This window comes from Scheffersomyces xylosifermentans (genome assembly GCF_036884685.1).
Source record: "Scheffersomyces xylosifermentans strain CBS 12540 chromosome Unknown RJT20scaffold_8, whole genome shotgun sequence".
Classification (NCBI taxonomy): domain Eukaryota; kingdom Fungi; phylum Ascomycota; class Pichiomycetes; order Serinales; family Debaryomycetaceae; genus Scheffersomyces; species Scheffersomyces xylosifermentans.
Window position 1 is genome coordinate 1328805 of NW_027042946.1, and position 21814 is coordinate 1350618.

General features: G+C 40.8%; 9 protein-coding genes across 9 annotated transcripts; 6 read left to right on the forward strand and 3 right to left on the reverse strand. All coding sequences in view use genetic code 12, as the record gives it.

The window, feature by feature from the left end:
• Positions 1-494: 494 nt before the first annotated feature.
• On the forward strand, positions 495-2782 carry RJT20DRAFT_65593 (uncharacterized protein). The gene has a single exon (XM_064921140.1). It carries the CDS (start codon positions 689-691, stop codon positions 2699-2701), a length of 2013 nt encoding a protein of 670 aa, XP_064772168.1. The 5' UTR covers positions 495-688; the 3' UTR covers positions 2702-2782.
• Positions 2783-3084, forward strand: RJT20DRAFT_65592 (uncharacterized protein). The gene has a single exon (XM_064921139.1). The coding sequence runs from the start codon at positions 2865-2867 to the stop codon at positions 3018-3020; it is 156 nt and encodes a 51-aa protein (XP_064772169.1). The 5' UTR covers positions 2783-2864; the 3' UTR covers positions 3021-3084.
• A 65-nt stretch (positions 3085-3149) lies between these two features.
• SPT20 (Spt20p) lies at positions 3150-5426 on the reverse strand (the record flags this gene model as incomplete). Its single annotated transcript, XM_064918575.1, has 1 exon — positions 3150-5426. The coding sequence occupies one exon, from the start codon at positions 5424-5426 to the stop codon at positions 3150-3152; it is 2277 nt and encodes a 758-aa protein (XP_064772170.1).
• Positions 5427-6278: 852 nt separating this feature from the next.
• RJT20DRAFT_151951 (uncharacterized protein) lies at positions 6279-8205 on the reverse strand (the record flags this gene model as incomplete). Its single annotated transcript, XM_064919058.1, has 3 exons — positions 6279-6948; positions 6986-7826; positions 7882-8205. 3 exons carry the CDS (start codon positions 8203-8205, stop codon positions 6533-6535), a joined length of 1581 nt encoding a protein of 526 aa, XP_064772171.1. The 3' UTR covers positions 6279-6532.
• A 1032-nt stretch (positions 8206-9237) lies between these two features.
• RJT20DRAFT_65610 (uncharacterized protein) lies at positions 9238-10273 on the reverse strand. Its single transcript, XM_064921141.1, has one exon. The coding sequence runs from the start codon at positions 10114-10116 to the stop codon at positions 9559-9561; it is 558 nt and encodes a 185-aa protein (XP_064772172.1). The 5' UTR covers positions 10117-10273; the 3' UTR covers positions 9238-9558.
• Positions 10274-10942: 669 nt separating this feature from the next.
• Positions 10943-11665, forward strand: TRP99 (Trp99p). The gene has a single exon (XM_064921142.1). The coding sequence runs from the start codon at positions 11023-11025 to the stop codon at positions 11566-11568; it is 546 nt and encodes a 181-aa protein (XP_064772173.1). The 5' UTR covers positions 10943-11022; the 3' UTR covers positions 11569-11665.
• A 348-nt stretch (positions 11666-12013) lies between these two features.
• Positions 12014-13018, forward strand: RJT20DRAFT_65627 (uncharacterized protein). Its single transcript, XM_064921143.1, has one exon. The coding sequence runs from the start codon at positions 12106-12108 to the stop codon at positions 12706-12708; it is 603 nt and encodes a 200-aa protein (XP_064772174.1). The 5' UTR covers positions 12014-12105; the 3' UTR covers positions 12709-13018.
• Positions 13019-13035: 17 nt separating this feature from the next.
• RJT20DRAFT_131599 (uncharacterized protein) lies at positions 13036-15409 on the forward strand. The gene has a single exon (XM_064918038.1). It carries the CDS (start codon positions 13093-13095, stop codon positions 15352-15354), a length of 2262 nt encoding a protein of 753 aa, XP_064772175.1. The 5' UTR covers positions 13036-13092; the 3' UTR covers positions 15355-15409.
• Positions 15410-16348: 939 nt separating this feature from the next.
• On the forward strand, positions 16349-21634 carry RJT20DRAFT_100109 (DNA-binding protein; the record flags this gene model as incomplete). Its single annotated transcript, XM_064915611.1, has 2 exons — positions 16349-21053; positions 21366-21634. 2 exons carry the CDS (start codon positions 16349-16351, stop codon positions 21632-21634), a joined length of 4974 nt encoding a protein of 1657 aa, XP_064772176.1.
• Between the last annotated feature and the right edge of the window lie 180 nt (positions 21635-21814).

Below are 21814 nucleotides of genomic sequence, written 5' to 3' on the forward strand. Positions count from 1 at the left end.
TCTCCACTTCATGAGTCGTCGTATACTAGCTCCCCAATTCAGCAGCTCTATAGTACTCCCCCACAGTTTCACTCTGTACCTCCCACTCCGACAATTCTACAGTAGTCATCCCTACACTTCTCTCACTAAACACAACTGCGAAAACATTCCTACCACCACCGTACTACACACCGTCCCTATCACTCTTACTATCTCCCTCACTCTCACTCTCACTCTCACTATCCCCCTCAACTCTCCCTCACTATCTCTACTATTATTATTTCCCTTTATATACGTGGACCCTCTATTCTTATTTATATAAATATACATGTCTTTTCTTGAAGGCAAACACATTAAACGACATTTAATACCACAATATACGCTCTAGATACAGTGGCAGACCAATCCCCTGTGCTTCTACAACAATTCCTCAACCCCAGTACCACGACTTCGATCCGTGTCTATCAGATCTCCCGTGTTGTGCCCCACTACTTCTTTGCCGCCGTTTTTCCTTACTGATAAGGATCAGCTTTAGGGTGTGACACCACAGGAACCGATAGAATTCCGTGGTATTAGTGCCGTTTTTTCGCCAGAAGGTCGCTAAAACGCTCTGTTATCGCTATACACTGACTCCAACGTCGTTTACTACACTTCCTTACGCAATTCAACTGTCATAGACGGTCAAATAGGGGGCTTTCACACGCTAACTATGGCTACCACTAAACAAGCCTCGCCAAGAGCTCCAAGCTCAGTTGGAATATCCAACGAAAGAATCATTAACATCCCCAAGGGCCAAGAGGTCTTTGTCAGAAGGGCTTCCGATAAGGATCTCAGCAGAGTCGCTTGGTTAACCAACTTGTACTTCAAGAACAGTCACTTGTCAAAGTTGCACGCCGTAATCAAGAACATTGATCTGTCATTCTACCTCAAGGACTTGAACTCCACTTTTGGAACTATTCTCAACGATAGCTTGATTGTGAGTAATACATTCCTCAAGCTTTCAAGCGGCGATACTATTGGTTTTATTATCTCTAAGCCATCCGCTACGATTAAAGCTGTCTTAGAGAAGTACAAGGACAAAAAGGACAAGCAAACCATTCCCTTGTCTGAGTTTGCCTCTCCAAATGTGGCCCTTGAATTCAAGATTGAGATCTCTGACAACTTGATTAAATTCTTCCCTCAGAAGAAGGCCATCAATAAGGAATCAAACTCCGTTGTGGAAGAGGCTCCCTTCTCTTCTAAGAACTGCACTGAAGAACAAGAAGACAAGAGAACGGACGACAATGTAGCGGAAATTAGTATCGAGGACGAAGACGAAGATGATGACGATGACGAAGACTACGAAGATGACTTATATTACACTCAATGTTGCCCAGGACTGGCTGGCACCGTGCCATGCTTCGTTCCAAACCGCGAGAAGAAGGACGATATTGATGATTCTTTTAGTAAGACTCAGGAAATTGACTTGACCATTGATTCTGAGGATGAAGAAGATGGTGAAGCACTTTCTCAGAAGCTCACTAAAGAAAAAACTCTGTCTATTTTGGAAGATATCAATGCCTCTAGCGGTCTTCAGGAAGAAGATCAAGGTGACGGTAGAAAACTGGTGGAGAAGGAAACTCAAGAATTTGAGAAGCTTCTCAATATTAGCAAGAAAAGAGCTCGTGCAATTTGGAACAATATTAAAGCCTCAGAAGATGATGAAATTGCTGACGAAGAAGACAATCTTATTCTTGAAAAGCTCACAAGAAGCAAAGCTATCGCCATTTTGAACAAAGTGACTTCAAGTGCCGAAGATGACAACGAGAATGACCACCAAGGTTTGGTTGAAGATGATGAAGACAATGAGGACATTTCCGAAGAAGACGACGACGAATATTATCGATTTGAATCATGCTCTGACTGCACAACAAGACGTCAAAGGAAACTTCCATACGAACACGAACATGCATACTTGATCAGAGAAGATGATGATGAGGATGAGGATAATGAAGAAGACGACGACAACGATGACAGTAACTTATTCACTGTTGATAATAGTTCGGAGGTTTACCTTTCAGATGAAGAGCACAATGTCATTGTAGAGGAGGTGGGCTCTGACGAGGATGACGAAGAAGTAGATGAAGAAGATGAAAAAGGTATCAATTCCGACTTTTCTGATAGCCATTTCCATTATACGGATGATTCGGACCTTGCTCTGGATGTTGCTACTGCAGCAGCAGTTATCCGCCAACATGATCTAAACGAAGACTATTCTGATGTCGAAGTCGCCTTATTCACACATCTTGATTCTGGTTCAGATTCCAGTTCAGGCTCTAGCTCAGAATCCACGTCAGCCTCTGAGGATTCACTTCACTGGTCATCCTCTTCTGAAGAAGAGGACATCGTTATCCCGAATGATGTTGAGGAGAAAGAGGTCAATAATGCATCCCCTGGGAGTTCTAAGGACAGGTTTCATAGCTGTACCGGCTGTGTTCCTCCTTCGCTAAGGAAGGAATTACCACTTGGCGACTTAACTCAGCTGAGAAAGAGATCCATTTCTGACTTGTACGATAATGAACCCCTTGAAGATACCCCAGTTGAGGAAACTCCAGTGAAGAAGCAAAAATCGGAGTCTACGTTAAAGAAGTACGCGAAGGAAGCTGGAAAGGCGTTCATATATGTCTTGGCCACAGTTACTGCCCTTGGAATCTACGGCAGTACCATTGCTCCACCTGAGTAGCTTTATTTTCATTTTTAAGCTCACATGGTTAGTGAGATTTATTTTACTTCACTTCTACGCTTTGGAGATTTGTGCTTAGATCCATCGTTATACCATTTTATTTTTACTTGTTTTGCTTCTTTTATCTCTGTCTTTATCGCTTTTATCATCTACGATATCCTACATGGTGTTTATTGGGCTCTGGTTGGGGTTCTCCGTGGTTCTTAGGTTGTTTGTCCAATTAAGTTATCTTATCTTTGGTTTGTTTCTCTGTTGTTTTCTACTCTACCATATAGTTATATTAAATTATTTGTTTTTTGGAAATGAGATTAATCTGTAGACTTGTAACATATAAAGTCAATGTCTTACTGGAAAGTCTCACTAGATCTATCCTCTTCCATAAATCCAAAAATTCCATATTACTCGTACATTATACAAAGTCATTACTAATACAATATATATAAACAATTCAACCCTTCTTCTTGTAAGTTCTTTTCTTCTTGTCAGCGGCGATTTGGGCTGCTGTTTGCTGTCCAGGAATAGCCTTGCCTGCAACATTAGAATGCTGCTGGTTGAACTGCTGTCCACTTGTAGAGGAGGAGGAAGCAGCAGCAGCTGCTTGCATCTGCCTTTCCTGTAACTGTTTCTGCTTTTGTTGTTTCTGCTGCTGGATAAGTTGAAACTGTCTCAAGCTTTGGAAGTATACTGGAAACTTTTGCTGTAACTGCTGGCTAATCAACTTAGCCTGCTGTAATGCCTGTTGTTGTTGCTGCGGCGTCAATTGCTGTCTGTTGGGTGCAACACCAGTATTTCCCATCACAGCAAATGCATTCATACGTGACTGTAACTGTCTGAACACATTCTGTTCCTCCGGACTCAATGAGTTTTGGAATATCTGTTGTTGTTGACGCTGCTGAAGGGTTGGTTGCAGTTGTCCTTGCTGACCTTGTTGCTGACCAGCAGACAGTTGTCCAGCATGTTGTCCTCCCACACTAGGTGTCAGTTGAGGTACGCCTTGTGGTTGCTGCTGTTGCTGTTGTTGTTGCTGGGCAGACACATTACCATTTCTAATTGCCTGTCCAGCCGCCGGCAAAGTGTTTGGTTGCGCTACGTTAGGACCGCTATTAACCGTTGGAGGTCTCTTATATTGTTGTTGGGCCACTGGTGGGGTCGGATTGGTAGGTATTTGAGCAGCATTATTGGGGGTATTGCCGGGTTTAATTGGTTCTTTTTTGACTTTTTTAAGTGCTGGTTGGCTCTGTTGAGCTTGTTGGTTTGGCCCTATTCCTGGTGCTGGTTGCTGTTGCAGTTGTCGTTGGGCTTCCATCTCGGCTAATTTCCGCTTTTCGTTGCTAACAGTCTGGTTAGCTACCGTTACAGCGGCTGCAGCTGCAGCTGCATCGCTCTGCTGAGCGGCGTGTGCTTGTGCTTGTAGCTTAGCTTCTTGTTGGACTTTCTCAGCCTCTCTCTTCTTCCTAATCTCCTCAATCAAACGTAATCTCATGAATTGACCTGTAGAACGTGTGGTAGATTGTGGGGCAACAGGTGCTGAGGGCATCGAAGGTGTGCTCTTATCGCTCTTCTTGCCTTTGGTATCAGAACTAGTGGTCCCTTCTTTGCTGGTAGGTTTCGCAGTATTATTAGAAGATGAGGTAGTTGTTGTGGAAGAAACCAAGGGAGAAGGTCCTACTACGATCAATTTCTTCTCTTGGGCTTCATCGTTTCTCTTGTACTTATTCGATAAGAGTAACATGATTTCCTCATATTCAGACGTCTTGTGAAGAACCATTTCGTCCTGGTGAATCTTTCTGACTGGTCTATCTACTGCATCTCTGTGCAGATGTATCAAGCGGTAGTCTTGTATCTTTTCGTCCCAAACCTTCTGAGGGTACTCTGGCTCTGGTTGAAGATAGTCGTCGCAAAGGTATGGATTCAACGGCACGGATAAATCTAATTTACGATTAGTGAGAGTTAAGATCTCTGATTCCATTTGAAGAGATAACGAATCTGTGAATTTGGTCAATGCTGCATCTGTATAATACAACAAGTCATAGTAGAGTGATAGTTGGGTAGGTCTCAAAAGAGTTCTATAAGTCTTTGGCTTGGAAACCGTAGAAGGAGCTGCTGAAGTAGTAGTTCCTGAGCCATTAGATCCACTTGCAGTAGTAGACGAGCCATTTGAGCCGTCTTTGGAGTTTTCCTGTTTGGCAGCCTCATTATTTGTCGATGCGGCTCTGTAGGGGTTTACTGGTCCCGTTGGCACCATATTCCTGTGATCGAAAACCTGGAGAATCAAGCATCCGTCGTATGACTTGACAGAAAAATCTTTAAGCAATTCACTCATTTCCACGGGGATTTGCTCCCTCATCACGTTTTGGAGAAAGTCTTTGATCATTGGCGAATTTTTGGGTATTATGTTGGAATCTTGTGAATTGTTGAATCTGTAGTGTGTTTCAAAGATATGGAGAGTAAGAGATGCCGGATAACGGGCGTATTTACGAAGTATATCTTGGGATGAAGTCAAAAACTGGTAGTTTTGGGCATTTGGCCGAGCTCGAGCCTGTTGAAGCTGGGCTTGATTCAACTGTGGAGTCTGATGGAGATGCTGAGGATGTTGTTGTTGATGTTGTTGATGCTGCAATTGCTGCTGTTGTCTCGCTTGTTGGATCTGTGCTGGTGTGAGTTGATGCAGTGAGGGTCGCTGTTGCGGCGACACGGCCGAGCCCTTGTTGACGCCGGTATTCATCATCAATTGTTGGTAACTACAATGGTTCTTATCGATTGAAGATCAACCAAACAGGCCAATAAAAAAGGAAGTATCAAGTGGAATTTACAACCCAAAATCAGGATTCTAGGTCAAATCCACGGCTATGTCCAGCTGAAACAATCGTCACACCGATATCTGAGCTTCTGGTGGAGATATTTGGCGTAAATACAAAGAATAACTTGGTTGGAAACGCTAAAAGACCGTCTTCTTTGACGTTTTGAGAAACTTGAGAAGTATGATCACGTTATTGAAATCAGGTGGACAAACGCGGAAATTTTATGTTAACTATTATGTAGGATCGCGTATACTGAAGGACTCATAGAATTAGAGAGCTCTGAGTAGGGTTTCCTGAATATATAAATAATGAGTAGATATCAACCAACCAAACATGTCAAGGTCGTGTCATTCTTAAGTTACATTGAGTCTAAGGGTCAATGTACTATATAAACGTAGATATTGGTGGTCCATTTAGTTAGAAGGTCATAGATTCATAGATTCATTGGTGCTTATACCAAGATTCGCACCCCATTCAAAGTGCAAAAACTTAAGTAGTTCTACCACGGAAAAGAAGGTTCTCTTCACATAAACTCAAAGGGAACTTCTCTTCTATCAAATCTGGCAGTTTGTTAGTGGTGGATGGGGAAAGAAGGGGCAATGGCTATATGTCAGTACAGTCAAATCTATGGAGATTGTATTCGTAAGAATGGAGTGAAGTTGGGTTATTGCAGAAAGGAAAGATAAGCGACTTTTCGTTTTTATTATAAAATATACAAGATATTTAGATTCAAAACAGCAATCATGTAAAGTAAAGAGTAACGGCAAATGACTAATGCAAAGTCATAGGCTGGGAATTCCTATCCTAACGATGATACAGTTCTTGGCTCAGGACTCTCCACGGCTCCTCTCCTTCTCTTGACAAAGATTCCTGGAATCCATTCTGCACAACAATGGCTGCAAAATCTGAAGTGTTTTACCCGCAACCACCATACTGATCAAAAAAGTTGCTAATTTCACCATTGTTCCTTCACTACCTTATATCAATGCATGTCTACTGGAATAATAGTTATGCAACACTGAAACAACACCTACCTAACTCTCATAAAAGTATTGATTTCATTGACGCCGAATACTTCATCAAGTGCCTTGAAGTCCTCCTTGTGTTTTTCTTCATCACATGACAAATACGAATTTGCGAAATCAATTAAGGTGACCTTTCCAGACGAGGATACATGGATATTAGGAATTCTGATGTCATTATACACAATGCCTATCAGATGAAGGTTCTTAAGTCTTGCTTTAATTGCATGGTAAACTTTGTACCTATCCCAAGCAAGCTTTGGAATCAGTTTTCCGAGATATTCAAATATCAACATTGGACGGTCACGTTCTCCATTCCAATGTCCTGAAGCAAGAACCCTGCAAAAGTTGGATGCAAACTGTGATTTTCCAATTCTTTCGTTAATGTCAACTTCATTATGGAATTTTTCCATAATATTCTTCTCTCTCTGAAGGTTCCATTATATATTTTTGGTTGCTACCATCCTCATATAGCCAATCTCTATTATAGTAATACATCTTGGAAAAGACTGTGGTTGGGAGAACCAAATTAGGATAGCATTTCTTACTGTTATACACTATACGACAGTATGTTTTGGCACGGATAAACTCAAAATCATCATCGCTAGAATATTCTAGAATACACCCTGACTCAGCAATCCCATCTGAGTTTACATTGGTTAGTGGATCCACAGGATGCTTGATTTCTTCGGCAGTCCACAGGCTAAATTTGATATTCATGGATGTACAATAATCATTATAGAAAAATCCTGCTATGGCTGACCTATATGAAATTCCATGCTTAACACTTTCAGGGTTGTCAATTAAAAAATGTCTGATCATCATGCGGTCATTCTTTATAGCAAAGTGGAAAAACCCTGAAAAGCTTTGTAGGTCGGTGAGGAATATACGGTCAGTGCCACAGAGGACAGCGTGATATAAACATTTCCGTAATACCAACACAAAGGCCACTCCCTCGTTCCACTCACCATCACGGAAGATTGTCTGCTTCTCCTCCAGGTTCACAAACTTATCTACTGCATCTTTAAATTGCGATAACCCTTCCGATAATCGAAATCGTGTGCTTTCAATGTCACCAATGGCATGACATATAAATGGCACCAGCTCGTCTGTCAGAAACTGAATATGTGCTATATCTGGTATAATTAACTTGTTTTTTCTATACAATGGTGGTATTTTTATTGGTGTCCGTCCAAACCGGTCAGCCAAACCCAAAGTACTTGTGAATAATGATTGTAGTTGAGGTGATATGCTACTATCAAAATACTTCTGGACATTCAGGTCTATGCGAGAATCTCCAATCTGCATCATGATATATGCTTCTGGGAGTCTCAGAATAAGCGGATCGCCTAATGACATCGAAAAGGGGCGTAAGGTACTTCTCTTTGAATTTCTTCACACCCATTCCTTTGATCCTACTTCGTATCATCAAATTGGTGAAATAATCTACATATTGAAGCGAAGGATTTGATTCTAATCCAAGTGACGCATTACCGCGTTCAATGAATTCCGAATTCTTGATTTCAGGTTGAAGCCTTAGCAGCGGGAGGTCTAATGCCACTCTAGTGCTTGCTTCTTTGTTATTGAAAGTTGACAGAACAATAAGAGGATTTACTTTGAGATGTCGTGAATCTTCTATTGAGGTGACTAAATCTTTGCTATCGTAACCACTGAAGTACATCTTAGGAAGACTAGTCGCAACCAGATTCGAAACATTTCGTTTGAAGAATTGGGAAGTTGTGAACTGACATGAGACCAGTTTGAGGAGCTCTCTTTGCATGATAGTTGAGGTATATGGAACTTCTTTTGAACCAATATCATACTCGAGTTTCTAGATGCACTTAACGAATTTGTTCTAAGTCGAGGGGGTTTCACACCCAAAGAGAGCCACCATCTTCGTGCTAGGTGATGTAAAACTATGGAGTGAGGGTGTACCTGTTTAGCAAAGGCTGCACAGTTATCATTATAAGCTCAAGGCTAAAAAATAAGAATGATATAAATAGTTGTTAAGACGATCGTTTGAAGATAACGGAATGCATAAGTTGAGAGCAAGTCATTATTTTGCGGTTTTCAAGTTCAATGGCGATCAGATAGATCAGAAATCAGAAGTGTACAATAGGCTCAAAGAATTATCAGAATAGATGACAGAAGGAGAGACTAAAATGGTGTACGCTGGCTACTATGGGAATACTAACTACTATAGCTATAGGATCTTTATTAATCACCTATATAATTCATTACTACACGAAGACATTGAAGATATAATCGAATATCTGGCGAAACGATATAGAAGCCTATATTTAGATTTCTTGAATTCTCATCAAGAGCTGTTGAGTTTCTTCATACTAGTGGCAACTTTGATTGACATTAAATTTGACATTAAATGTCTTTAGTGTATACTGTGAAAAGTGAAATTCACAGAACTGTATATGATATGACATAAACCTACGTCGTTAACTTTTTTGCTATGGTGTCTTGATGAGAACCAAATCTACCTAGCGGTTGTATTAAAGGAGACAGAATTTTGATTGCAGAGTCATCATGACATGAAAGTGACAAGTCTTCCACCACGATTACTGCCATAGCATTCTAATCCAGTATGCCTGTGAGACTTTACTCTGGTACAATGTATCCCTGCTCCTTGGCTTACATGTCTTGGACAACCAGTCGTGATGAGCAGTTTATTAAGGACCCTAAGTTCAGTACTTAGGAAGTATTTAGGAAGAAATAAACTCGACTCTTGGAATAGACCAATCTTTTCTATTATTCTGCATCCTTCTTCATGCATATTGATGGAACTATAAGAATTTAAATCGGCTCCATAAAAATTAGCATGGAACATCTGCTCCTTTTTAATATCGTTGCATTTTACAAAGTTGTACTGCTGTCCATTGGTGAAGCTTGGGGAATGGCTCCTCCCAACGCCGCCTGGGTAGAAACGCTTTCTAAATAACATGCTTAAGAAAGGCTACTTGAGAAGCGGTAATATTCTCCTGCTCTGCCATCCGAATATACTCGCCCGAATTTTCACAGTTTACAAAATCGACGAATCCGCGTTCAAACAAAACTCTAAGGACTTGAACATCTTGGTTCTATCGTCTTCGTTGAAAACCCATAATCCGTAGATTTCACCCAATAAATTTCTCACGATGATCAAATTGTCATTCAATTCCACATCCATTTCTAACACCTCCGAATTATTCAAGCCATTGGGATAGAAGTGCTTGGTGATCTTGTTGGGAAGTAAACCCAACGAGAAACACTCTGGGTTATTTCTATTCAATAGTATTAAGCCATAGCAGAATAGTTCCTGAAGATCGGTATATGTTGGTGTCACCCCTTTCTTGGGCACTTTGAAGTCTCTTACATATAATGCTAATGCTCCTTGGTAGTCTGATTTGACCCATTCTTCTGATTCGTCGTTGAACTTGTATATCACACAGTGTGACGTATGACAAATCAATTGCTTTATAGCAGCATCATATCTGCTTATGACGTTAAAGTTGAGAGTATTCCTGTAGAGCTTGAGAGCTTCTTGGGTGGTTAATTGCTCCTGTGTCACCTCGGATGTCTCTGCTTGTTTGGTACTCATTGTTCGTATTCAATTTAATACCTTTAAAAGAGATTCTTTAGACTTCTTCTTACGGTTTTTTTTAAAATAAAACTATTGCAATTTTTGGTTAGCCAGTTACAGAATTCCTCTTTTAATCCGCTTTTCAAATACTTCGTATATTTAATTCAATACTTCCTTTCTTCTTGCAAATTGACTTCTAGAAGATCAAAATTCGTTGGCGGTTAAAACTTTACAAAGTGTGTCACGTGATATGGTTTGTGATGGTAATAAAAATGTCGTATTTCTGGGGAGATTCTATAGGACATATACATTGTTTTCATTTATTCAAACTAGGGGTCAGAATTGATTCATATTAGATCCCAATAAAGTTCGGACTACCGTTCAAACATTTTCAGCGTTTAGTACAGCATGTTGTTGGTTTCCATTATTTCTTGTGATTAGTATGAACCAATTCGAGCCGCAAGTTAGAAATAAACTTGAAACCACTGTATATATAGAAAAGAACGGGGTATGTGAAGATTACCTTATTTTAAACATGTCGTCTTTTTTTATAATCTCTTCTTCTGAGAATTGCATAATTTTCCAAGTACCTCATAAGATTTCACAGTTTCCACACATCAAAGGCTATCCCCCTCCCCCCTCTCTTCCAAGAGCCTATTCCCTTAATTCATACTCTGTGCTGCGGTACGAACTTTCGCAACCATCGGCTCGCGACATATCAAATCTCCTGTATATACTCTCACCCCATTATACACGCCATTAAGAACCGCTATTTGGCATCTCCTTATGAAGCAGCAATTGTTCTTTCTGTTCTTTATAAACTTTCGTTCTTTAGTTGTAGTTTAAAACTTCGAAGGTAAAGTCTTTGTCAATTGACCAGTTTGCTCAATTTTCAGTTTAGTGCGTAAAATTTCTCCCTTCACCATGCTTTTCAAGTCCATGCTCAGACCTCAGTTGACCCCATTGGTCCGTAACTCATTGAGATTCGTCAGCGTAGGATCCAAGATCCCTAGCACCACACTTTACGAAAACTCGCCAGGAAACGAGGTCAATCTCGCCGAGGAGGTCGCTGAAGGCAAGTCAGTAATCATTGGAGTTCCTGGTGCCTTTTCTCCTGCTTGTTCTGCATCCCACGTTCCAGGGTACATCAAGAACTTGAGAGGATTCAATGAAAAGGGCTACCAGAGATTTTACGTTGTCGCTGTCAACGACGCTTTCGTGACCAAAGCATGGGGTGATGAATTATTGGCCACTGTAGCCGGTGCTCAGATCAAGTTTTTGGCCGACCCAAAGGGTGAATTCACCAAAGAACTCGACTTGTTGTTCGATGCTACCAAGTTTTTTGGTAATGAGAGATCCAAGAGATATGCTTTATTGGTGGAGGACGGTGAGGTGACCAAGACCTTCATTGAACCAGACAACACCTCTGTCGAAGTTTCTGCTGCTTCCAAGGTCTTGGATGAGGCCTAAGCCGAGAAATCCTCGGGTTTACTGATTTTCAATGGCCTTCTGTTGAACTCTTGCGATTAGAGATTAGTGTGTGAAAAATCCGTGCTAATGTTAGAACCGTATAGATTGAGAGGGAGGGGGCAAGTTCGAGTCAAGGGTAGAATATATATCTTTGCAATTTCTTGCGTGAACTGTAGAGCAATGGGTACGTAATATGGTGACAGAGAAGTCTTCTTGTCTGAAGTTTGTTTTGAACCCGGTTAGCCGGAATTTCCTATCATTCCACAGTAATTACATCATAATGGCTCATACTGTTGCTATACCAGTTCCGTTAACTATGAGTTATATAATACAAGAGAAGTATCTTATGTAATCTTCGTTTTTTGTCACTTTTCATAGAATCGGCGCTACCATCCGAATCTTTTTGCAATGATTTTCTTCTACTGCGAAATAATTTTTAGTGGAGTTTTATCATGGGGTTTAATGGTGGTTCCTTTCGACAAAGAAGTGTTGAAGAAGCTGGTTGTAGAGTAAGAAAGTTACGGTAGTCGGTAGTAAATGTTGTCTTATAGAGCGGTGAGTCCCCTTTTTGCCAAAAATGCGGCGAGGTGGGCGTTTGGTGGTCCTGTAAGCTCTTCTTTTGCCTGGAGATTCAATTCTTCAATAACCGACTTTTCAGAAGAAGAAATCAGTAAAGCCAAAAAATGGATAGATAGCTTCTCGGCTGAACAGGTGCCCACCGAGATCTTTGATGTCACGTACAGTCGGTCTTCGGGAGCAGGTGGCCAAAAGGTCAATAAAACGTCTTCCAAAGCAACGGTGTCGTTGGAACCTCACCAATGGTTGAACCCGCAATTCTGCTACTGGATCCCTGGTCCAATACGGCAGCAAATAGCCACGAATAAGATCCGCTATGAGACTAAAAAGGGAGGTATTTTGATCCAGAGCGACACCAGCCGGAACCGGGACGTCAATGCAGACGAGTGCTTCAAGAAATTGATAGAAGAAATCAAGGACAAGACTTTCTTTGCTGGCGAGGTCAGCGAGGAGGACAAACAGCGGTGGGAGGCCATCAGGGAAGACGTTAAAGAAAAGAGATTGTTTCACAAGAAGAAACAGAGTGATAAGAAGAAGAGCCGGTCCAAGAAATTCGACTTGTAAGACCCCTTACCCATACAAAATTTCGTAGTGAATTATGGGGTATCTACAATTCTGTACCATTATAATATTTTGCACTATGAAATTTTCAACCTCAGATAACAAACACCCCAACGGTTTTCCACGAGATTTTCTTCCTGAAACTCCTCGCACTCATCGCCACCACCCTTTACACAACATTCTTCCTATTTACAACTTCATCCACCCTCTTGTACATACCAATTTACTCCATTATATATACCATCAACTGGCAAGTGAAATATCCTGCAGGTAGCATTCCTTCTAAATGTCATTTTTCAGTTCTTTAAATGTCTTTTTTTATATTTATCATTCGTTTCTTTGTAGATAGATAGGGTAAGTGTTGAGTTTAGGGTACTGTAATTGAGCATGGTGTCATGGAACAATCGGATCTCTGGTCCTATTGCGGAAATTTCCGAGGTTTTGACGGGAATCGTCGAATCCATAGCGTTGAAAACAGGCTCTGACAAGAACTACTTGGAAGAACAAGTGGATTCGGAAACGCTTAAAGCCCAAGTAGAAGCGTTGAAATCGGCTTTGGGCGGCATTGATTACGATTACAAGATTGAAGATAATGTAGTGGATAAGCTCAATGAGGCAGAATCCAAGAAATTGCAGTCTTTCAATGACGAATTGGAGGAGAAAGTCAAGGACGTAGTGATAACTTCAGCGTATCAAAATTTGATAGACTCGTTGGCATTGCAAAGAGTCCATGAATACCAGGACAGTGAAGTCAATGAAGTCAAAGAAACCGTTCTAGAGTTTCACGGTTATAAGCTTTCCCAAAGCGATATCGAATTCTTCAACAAAATCAGTATAATACTTGATTCTCAGATATACTTGTTTCTCAATGAGATTCCCTTTGTAAAGCATATACTCTATGAGAGTTTATCGAGGATTCTGAGGTTCTTATTGTCGATATCAACTTCTCAAGTTGACATTTTCTGGTACTATTTGGAGAGTAGAGAGGTTCTTATTCAGGAACAGGTATTTGACAGTGCCTCTACTGGAGATAGAATTGCTGTGTTGGACTTATGTAACACTTTAACAGACAAGTTCATATTCAAGGACTCTAAGGGAAGGAGTGATACCTACAAGAAAGATAGCTTCAACGACAAATTTCAATTCAGAGTACGAGTATTCATCACCAATATCTTTGCATTTGAGGACAACACTGGTTTGAATAAATACTTCCATTTGGCTAACAGAGCAATTTACGAAGTTAAAACAAAGTCTCCATTTGTGGAGGACTTAATGGCTATCGAGAAATTGTTCAATGATCCGTACTTCTACTTGAAAAAGAGCAATCAAAAGGAATTACCAGAGCTTCTTGATAGGCTATTTAACGTATACGAATACCTTAAAGAAAAGGAACTTGCGTTCCAGGGAACACTTCGTATAGATCCCTATCTCATTCTGCCACCAAAGACTGACGCCGAGAAGAAATACTTAACAAACAAGTACTCTCTGATATTATACTTTCCCGAAGCTTACTTCAAGTCAGCTTTCGTCATTGGCAATAAGGCGGAACAAGAAAAGTTCCAAGGTCACGACAGAGAATTCTTCATCGACCAATTCAAGACGTCGTCAATCAGACTTCAGTACTTAGTTAAGATCTTTCTAATCTCTAACTTCTACATTGAACTCATTCCTCGTCACAAAGATGAGTTCTTGGACTGGACTGGAGCACCATCGAATGTCAAGCACATTGTGGATGATTCTTTCCCAGATTCTCTCAGATCAACGCTTTTCAAAATCAAGAAGGATCTCTTCAGTTCATTTAAACCGGTAGATCCTCAATTTGCGTTCTTGCTTCAGCATATTGTATTGGGCGAGAAGTTCTGGTGGAGTTGGTTGATCTACGGAAAGGATCCGGTTACCCATAAACCAATATTTGCAGACAAAAGATTGACTACGGAAGAGTTGACGGAAGCACAGGAAAATGCTGCCAAGATGCTCCCTTTCAAGGAGAAGAAGTACTTCAATACTTATGTGACACCTCAGCTTGCTCGGAAAATGAGGGTTAAGAGGGATCTCAGTTCTTTGGAGAGCAAGCCTAGTCTAGAATCAGAAGCAGAGGTTGAAGAAAAGTTGAAGCAGCTTTCAGAGAAGATTATAGAAACAAAAGACAAAAGTAAGAAAGAGGAGCTAGTGGATGAGCGTAATTGTCTCCTTTGGAAGAAATTGAAGACAGACAGGCAGACGAGGTGGCTCAAATTTGGTGAACTCTTGACGACAGACATGTTGGCAGATCACGCAGAGGATGAAATGGAAGTTGAGGAGGAGAAACAGGAGTTAGAAAAGAAGGCGGAGGAGGAAGATACCAATGCCCTATCAGATGATGAGAAAATGGAGGAGGATCCAGAGGCAGGTGAAACTGTCCCAGTCGAAGGTGATGTAAATGCTGAGAAGGATGAGGAGCCAGAGAAAAAGGAAGCCAGTGGTGACGAAGGAGAAAACGATGCTGGTCAAATAACTGCTGGTGATGTTGATGATGCTACTGCTGCTCCTGCTTCTGTTTCTGTTGCCGTATCTTCGAGTGGTACAAAGAGAGGACGTGAAGATGAATCCGATGAATCCGTTAGTGAGCCTGAGACCAAGAAGGTCAAGGTATCCAGTTTAATGAACTAATACTAGAAATGTATAATTGTATATTAATAGAAGCTAATGCCACTATAATAAGAGTCATCCAGTAAGTATAACTAGTGGTCTTTTCTGAGGTGATCCGTTTATCCACCATTTGAATGAAAAAGAGGATCTCTTCTATAATTATCTTTATCGGCTTAATCTCATTGATAATCATAACTACCTCATTTCATGGATCATTAGCAAGCAATGTGAAAGAGGCTGCCCTTCCTTTAGCATATATAACTATCAGATAACATTCAGGGCCTAGCTATAAATATATGCATATAGAAGTTGCCACAAGGGAAAGAAAAGCGTTCATTTATGCTTACTACGGTACAATTTGCTAGCATTGGCAACTTATTTTTTCGTATTCCTCATTGTAAATAAAACCATCTCTTATCAAATACTCCAATAGATATAAAGTCATACTTCAACCCCTTATATCTCCAAAAACCTGTCCACACCCTGGCAGCTCATTTCTTATTTGTCACATCTCCAATTATCATCGTCTAACTATCCTTCACCTCATCATCTACCCTTCTTCCACCCCTTAGCTGATACCGTATACTGCCTCCCCACCACCCCATTTAGCTGCAAAAATGCGCACCGACATCGCAACTGCTCACTACCGTTGTTGTGTCGCTTTTCCTCGCTTAGGAGCTGTCTTCGTAGCGCTGTCAGTCGCGCTCCTCATCTCGTCAAACTCGTGTCACGTGATCCAACGCGTCTGAAAAATTCCATTTTGCACCTTGGCAATCTGCATAGATCAGTATAGTAACAAAGACAGCATTTCGTGTTGGGACGGTTTAGAGGTGATAGTAGTCCAAGACGAATGGATCTGAGTGTCGTCGATTGCATAGCAGTAACACGAGAAGGTCCTGACGTCGTTTTCCCGAATCAAAACGGAATTTCTGGTGTATTTATCTCGGCCTGTAGCTCTATTTCTGGTAGCGAAAGTGTAGTAAAACCGCTAGAACCATTAAACACAGAGATAGAAATGGCCCCAAAAACCCGAAGAGAAGCAAAAAAAAACCACCGGCCGTCGTCTACAAGGGAAAAGCGGCTGAGGACTCGAAACGAATTGAAAAACAAGGAGGAATTGGCCGTTTTGGACGTGGTTCCAGAGACTGACAAGGTGAAAAAGTCTAAAGTTGATAGTAAAAGTGACGGTGATGGTGATGATAATGATAAAATTAATATTGAAGAAGAGGCCAATTCCAAGGGAAACAACAACAACACCGCGAATAATAACGGCTCGACAATTGAACCGGCAAAAAAAGCGTCTCTTACCGACGAGTATATCTACAAATTAGCACCAAAGAGCTCAGGAATCGATGAATTGAGCTCTTCTCCCATAAAACGCATAGACAACAACGCTCTAAGAACGTTTTCACCACCAAAGAAGACCTCAATCTCCAAGATTATACCGTCTCTGTCTTCACCTATAAAAAGGAAGAAATGTGTAGCATTTTCAGATGATTTGGTCTCGGACTGCCCTAGTTCTCCAGATCCTCGTCAAACACCTAAAGGTTCTATCTTGAAGTCATATGATTTGAATCTTCAGTCGTCACCAATGGATCCTAATAATACTGCTCTTTGGGTTAAATCTCCCAGTAAGAGATCCAATTCCCATGGGCCACGAAATCCGAACTTTTGGCTTCCAGGAACCATCATACAGTTACCTGCTAACTCAAGTGAACTACCTCAACTTATTGAGGGTTGTATCGCAGTGCTAAGAGACCCCCAATTCGACAGGCGTTTCGAGGTATATGCCACACTTAACTACATCTACAAGTCGAATAACGGCGAAAACCTCATGAAGTTCTTTGCCATGAATTCAAACCAATCGAACTCTAGTCCTACCAAGACATCCACAACATTCAACAGGGCTAGATCGCCCCAACTTGAGTCAAATAACGTAATATCATTATCTTTCCTTGTACGAAGAGATATAGTAGCCATTGAAGCAGAATTGTTTTCAGGAGCTTCTGATGAAGCAGACGATAATGATAACGAGAAAGAAAACCCTTCATCTCCTAATAAAACGGATCCCTTCAGGATACGAATTGTCAACCAAGCATTAAAATTGATGAACTTCTTCATGTTGGATCAGGAACTTAATAACTTCATACCATTGGACGATATTAAGTGGTTCTATCGTCATTCGTGTACTGTGTTAACAAAGGATAACATCTCCAAAGCATTGATAGCACCATATCTTCTCATAATCAAGGATTGTAAGCTCAGTCCTAAGAAGAAACGCATGTTATTTGACAACCCAGAGATTCCAGAAAAGATGATCTACAGCTTGATAAACATGCGTAGCTTTCCTAGTAGTTCTCTCATCACAGAACGGTTCATGTGCTTCAAGAACTTTGTCAATAACTTCCCTAACATCATGGCTAAGAATATTACCCATTGGTTTGACGTACTTATACTAAATGTGTGCTACTTGTCTGGGCCATTCTACGTCAAGTGCATTGAAGTTGGAACTAATTGCCTTTTGGAAGTAGCTAAAGCTTTCTTGGATAACCAACATGTGAAATCAACTGTGTGCACCTTTTTATCTCAGCGTATGACCAAAGAAGTGAAGCTGCTTTCATCTGAAAATAGCTTATCCTTCGAAACTCAGGTTGAAGAGTCCCAGTCATACATGTACATCGACTTCATCCTAATAAAATTGGAGGAATTGATTCAATTTGGACAGTACAAAGAGGCAATGGATATCTGGGTAGCTGTTACATTGCTTGTTGGTGACTGTGGAAGTACCTTCGAACAATGGGACTATTTGCATAATTGGTTGAGAATACCGAAATTCTGTTTCAATTCTCAAAATGTCAACGCCAGGGTGATTTCATTAAATAGCTGGAAGGCTATAGTCTATAATCTTTGTCATGACGATTTGGAACATATGAAGAAAACTATAGAACCACTCATGAAGCAAGCTAATCCGAAGGAGAGGCAAGCGTCCATTCACAGCGCAATGAAGAATAAAGTCAGGCTATTGACTCACTTGTTCTTCAGTATCAGTTCTTCGGATCCCCCTAAGGAAGTTGTTGACTCTTTACACAACTTATTCATGTCCATTCTTTATATGCTCTTAAATCCATCCATCGCAAAGCAAACAACTAAATATTTGCATATCTACTGGGATAAGATTGTGCAATCAGTCTTATTGAACTTCTATTTCAAGAAAGATACATCAAATGCCTACATGCATCAACTAGGATTGAAGGTATTGATGCGCTTATTAAAGGCAGCTACCCCATTGAAAGATAAGAACTTTAACCCGGTTAGGTGCCTTTCAAATGAGCCAGTTAATATCAATGAAGTGTATTCACTTCCATCTCGCTGGGTTTATTCAAAGTTCGATAGAGTCATGCACAACATAGTGTTGGTATTTCAACTGGAAAAGTTTCACATCGAGCAAAAGCTTAACTTCTTTAACACATTCTTGTACAGCCTTAGGATGGTTACCAAGAAAGAAATCAAACCTTCTGACCAAACGTTTGATATTATCGATAATCTTCCTATAGTCTTGGAGCAGCTTTTTAAGACCAGTCGTCTATCTTTCGAATTAGCCCATAAGATGTTGATTAACTTGCACGATACTTTTGACCCAGCAACTTTGGTCTCCCGCTCAAATGAACCACATTCATTTGATCCAAGTGGGAACATTTACAACTTGATAATTGAAAATTGCATTTCTAATTTGAGTACATACCAGATACGTGAACTAATCCAGTTAATAACTGCCTCGATTTCCGATCGCAGGGTGCTTATATTTATGTTGGAATTATGCAAGTTGCAAAAACGGTTGCAAAATTCTGACCTTTATGCGCTCATATTGGAATTTTTGAATGCTCGTGTTATCCAGAACAATGAAGCAGATTTAAAACTATATGGAGAATTCTGCCAATTGACATCTACAGGTGTTGAAGTATTTGTGAAAAGATTGATCCAAAGCGTAGTTGGGATATCTAGCAGCGACGATCAAAGACAATCACTTAGTCACTTGAATATTCCAAGCTGGAATCAAGAGTTGTTCAAATTCTTCGTTATGTTAGTGCATAATGCCCCCAATCGCTACATTCAAGAACTTGCTATTGAGAGTATCAACACAAGATTTGAAGATAGCAAATCTTTCATTGACTTGATTAAGTTTTTGGTTAACAATAACTACTTCTTGGAACTTGATGAATTACGGCTGCGTATTTTGGCAACCTCGCAGAAGCAAAATGGCTTTTTCGAGTTTGATTTTCGTCTGACGTGGACAATGTATTTGGAAAAGAGGCTGGAGGCATGCGATGACTATGTCATGTTAGATTTCCTCATCGTGGAATCCAACGAGATTTTGCAAACTGATATCGAACCCTATGCAAGAGGCCATTGGAACAAACTTCCGAAGACAAAGTCTCTCTGGTTGAGCATTGAAGGAAATACGTTGCCAGAAGAACCTGAGGCGGAACCAGAACCTGAACCAGAGGTGAAGGTGACAACGACTACAGTAGAGGAACCATCAGTATTTGAGTATGAGAAGGACAAGGTTATTGGTCCAGAAAATCTACCAGATGAAAATATTGTTGGCAAAGTAAACGAAGGAAGTACACCAAATAGCGACGAACAAAATGCTGACTTAGAAAATCCAGAAGTCATAGTTGAGAATGCTAATATCAGCGCTGAGGCTGCATCCTCGAGTGGAAAACCGCTAGAGACTACGCCTGAAACAAATCCAATTCAAACAGCGAAGGAAAAGACATCCAAGGAGAAAAAGCCAAAGAGAGCCACTAGATTGAAGAAAGAGAAGGCCAAGGCCGTTTCAAGTAATGATCTTTTTGACATCCACTCATTCACGGCAATGTTAAATGAGAAACTAAACACCCCGCTTCCGAAGAAAACACCAAAGAAGAAGCGCCAGTCCAGGAATACTAGCATTGATGAGTCACAGGAAAGCAATTCTAGCATTAAAGTCGAGGAAGACATATTACAACCGCAGCTGACAATTCAAGTTCTTTCATCATTGGAAGATCATGATACTATTTCTGAATTTGAGAATGACATCTTGTCACAGAATACGAATAATGAATCGGATATGGTTGATGATAGTGCCTCCTTTGACGGAACTCAAGAAGGCAGAATCGCTCCAGTTCTAGAGCCACAACAAATTGACGACACTCCTAGTAAGGGAAAAAGAGCCACAAGGGGAAGAAAGAGAAGACTGCCAACACCTCTGGCTCCAGTTTGCAAAAGACAGAAGTCTGATGTAGTTCTGGACCTAAGCAATGAGGGACCCAAACTCGTGGACTCAGTTGAGGTGCCCCAAACTTCTACTAGTTCGAAGTCATCTAAAGTATCGCAATCCTCAAACGACAAGACGGAGGAAACTTGTATCGATCTGTCATCTTCAAATGGAAGTAAGCAATCTGAATTGGGCTCTTTTGATTCAGAAAACTTTACAGCACATTCGACTGCCATTACCAGAGAAGCTTCTAGAGGTACAGTGCCAGAAACGTCACTTAACGTAGAATCAACTCCTGTCGACAATATAAGCCAAGAAGACGTAGGTGATCCTGAACCTTCGGTGCCAATAGCACTTCCAGTTGTTGCAGAAGTTGAGGATGAAACCGCCTCATACTTGCAGAATATTGACGACATCGATCTGGAATCGATACCATCTTCAAATGAGGAAGATTTATCAATGGGTCAGGACCTGCTTCACTTGAATGATTGGGAGGATAGTCAAGGTGACCCTCTGAAAGCTGTCGATGAAGCAGAAGATGGACTTAAGCAAGGTTTCTTTGATGAGTTATCCGAAGAAAAACAGTTACCAGATGAATTTGAGTTTACGGACGAGAGCAAAAAAATACGTGAAAGAAGTCCAACTTCATATGTTACATCTAAGACTGCTGTGGAGAGCTCTGGGGCCATTGAAGAATCTAATCTTTCTGAAGCATCTGAAGGCAATTACATCCCTGAGGAGCATCAGCTCTCTGTGGAGTCCAAAACTCCAGAAGTATCTCACGTTGAGGCAGAGGACTCTACTCTTATCGAATCCCCTGAGATAAGGGAGAATGGAGAAGATCCTGAGCATGTTAGTGACTCTCTCAAGTCAACAGTCTTGGAAGTCGCTCCACATAATAGTCTTTATGAAACGATCAAGAGTGTTTCTGATGAGGAGCTTGTAGCATTGACCCCAAGTGAACGGTTCAATTTGGAGACGGAGTTGCTTCAGCTCATGTTGAAGCTTCGTACAGTGAAGAGTGCTTCTGATGTCGCCGTTTGATCGGTGTTTTTGCGATTTGCAGCCATTTCCAATGGCTGCAAAGATCCTCCTTCATAATTTCATACATATACTAACCAAGCATATAAAACTATAACGTATACCGAATTCAGGTATTACGGATTTGCATATATACCATACATAATATAGTTTCATACTAATAACACAGATGTACTATATTAC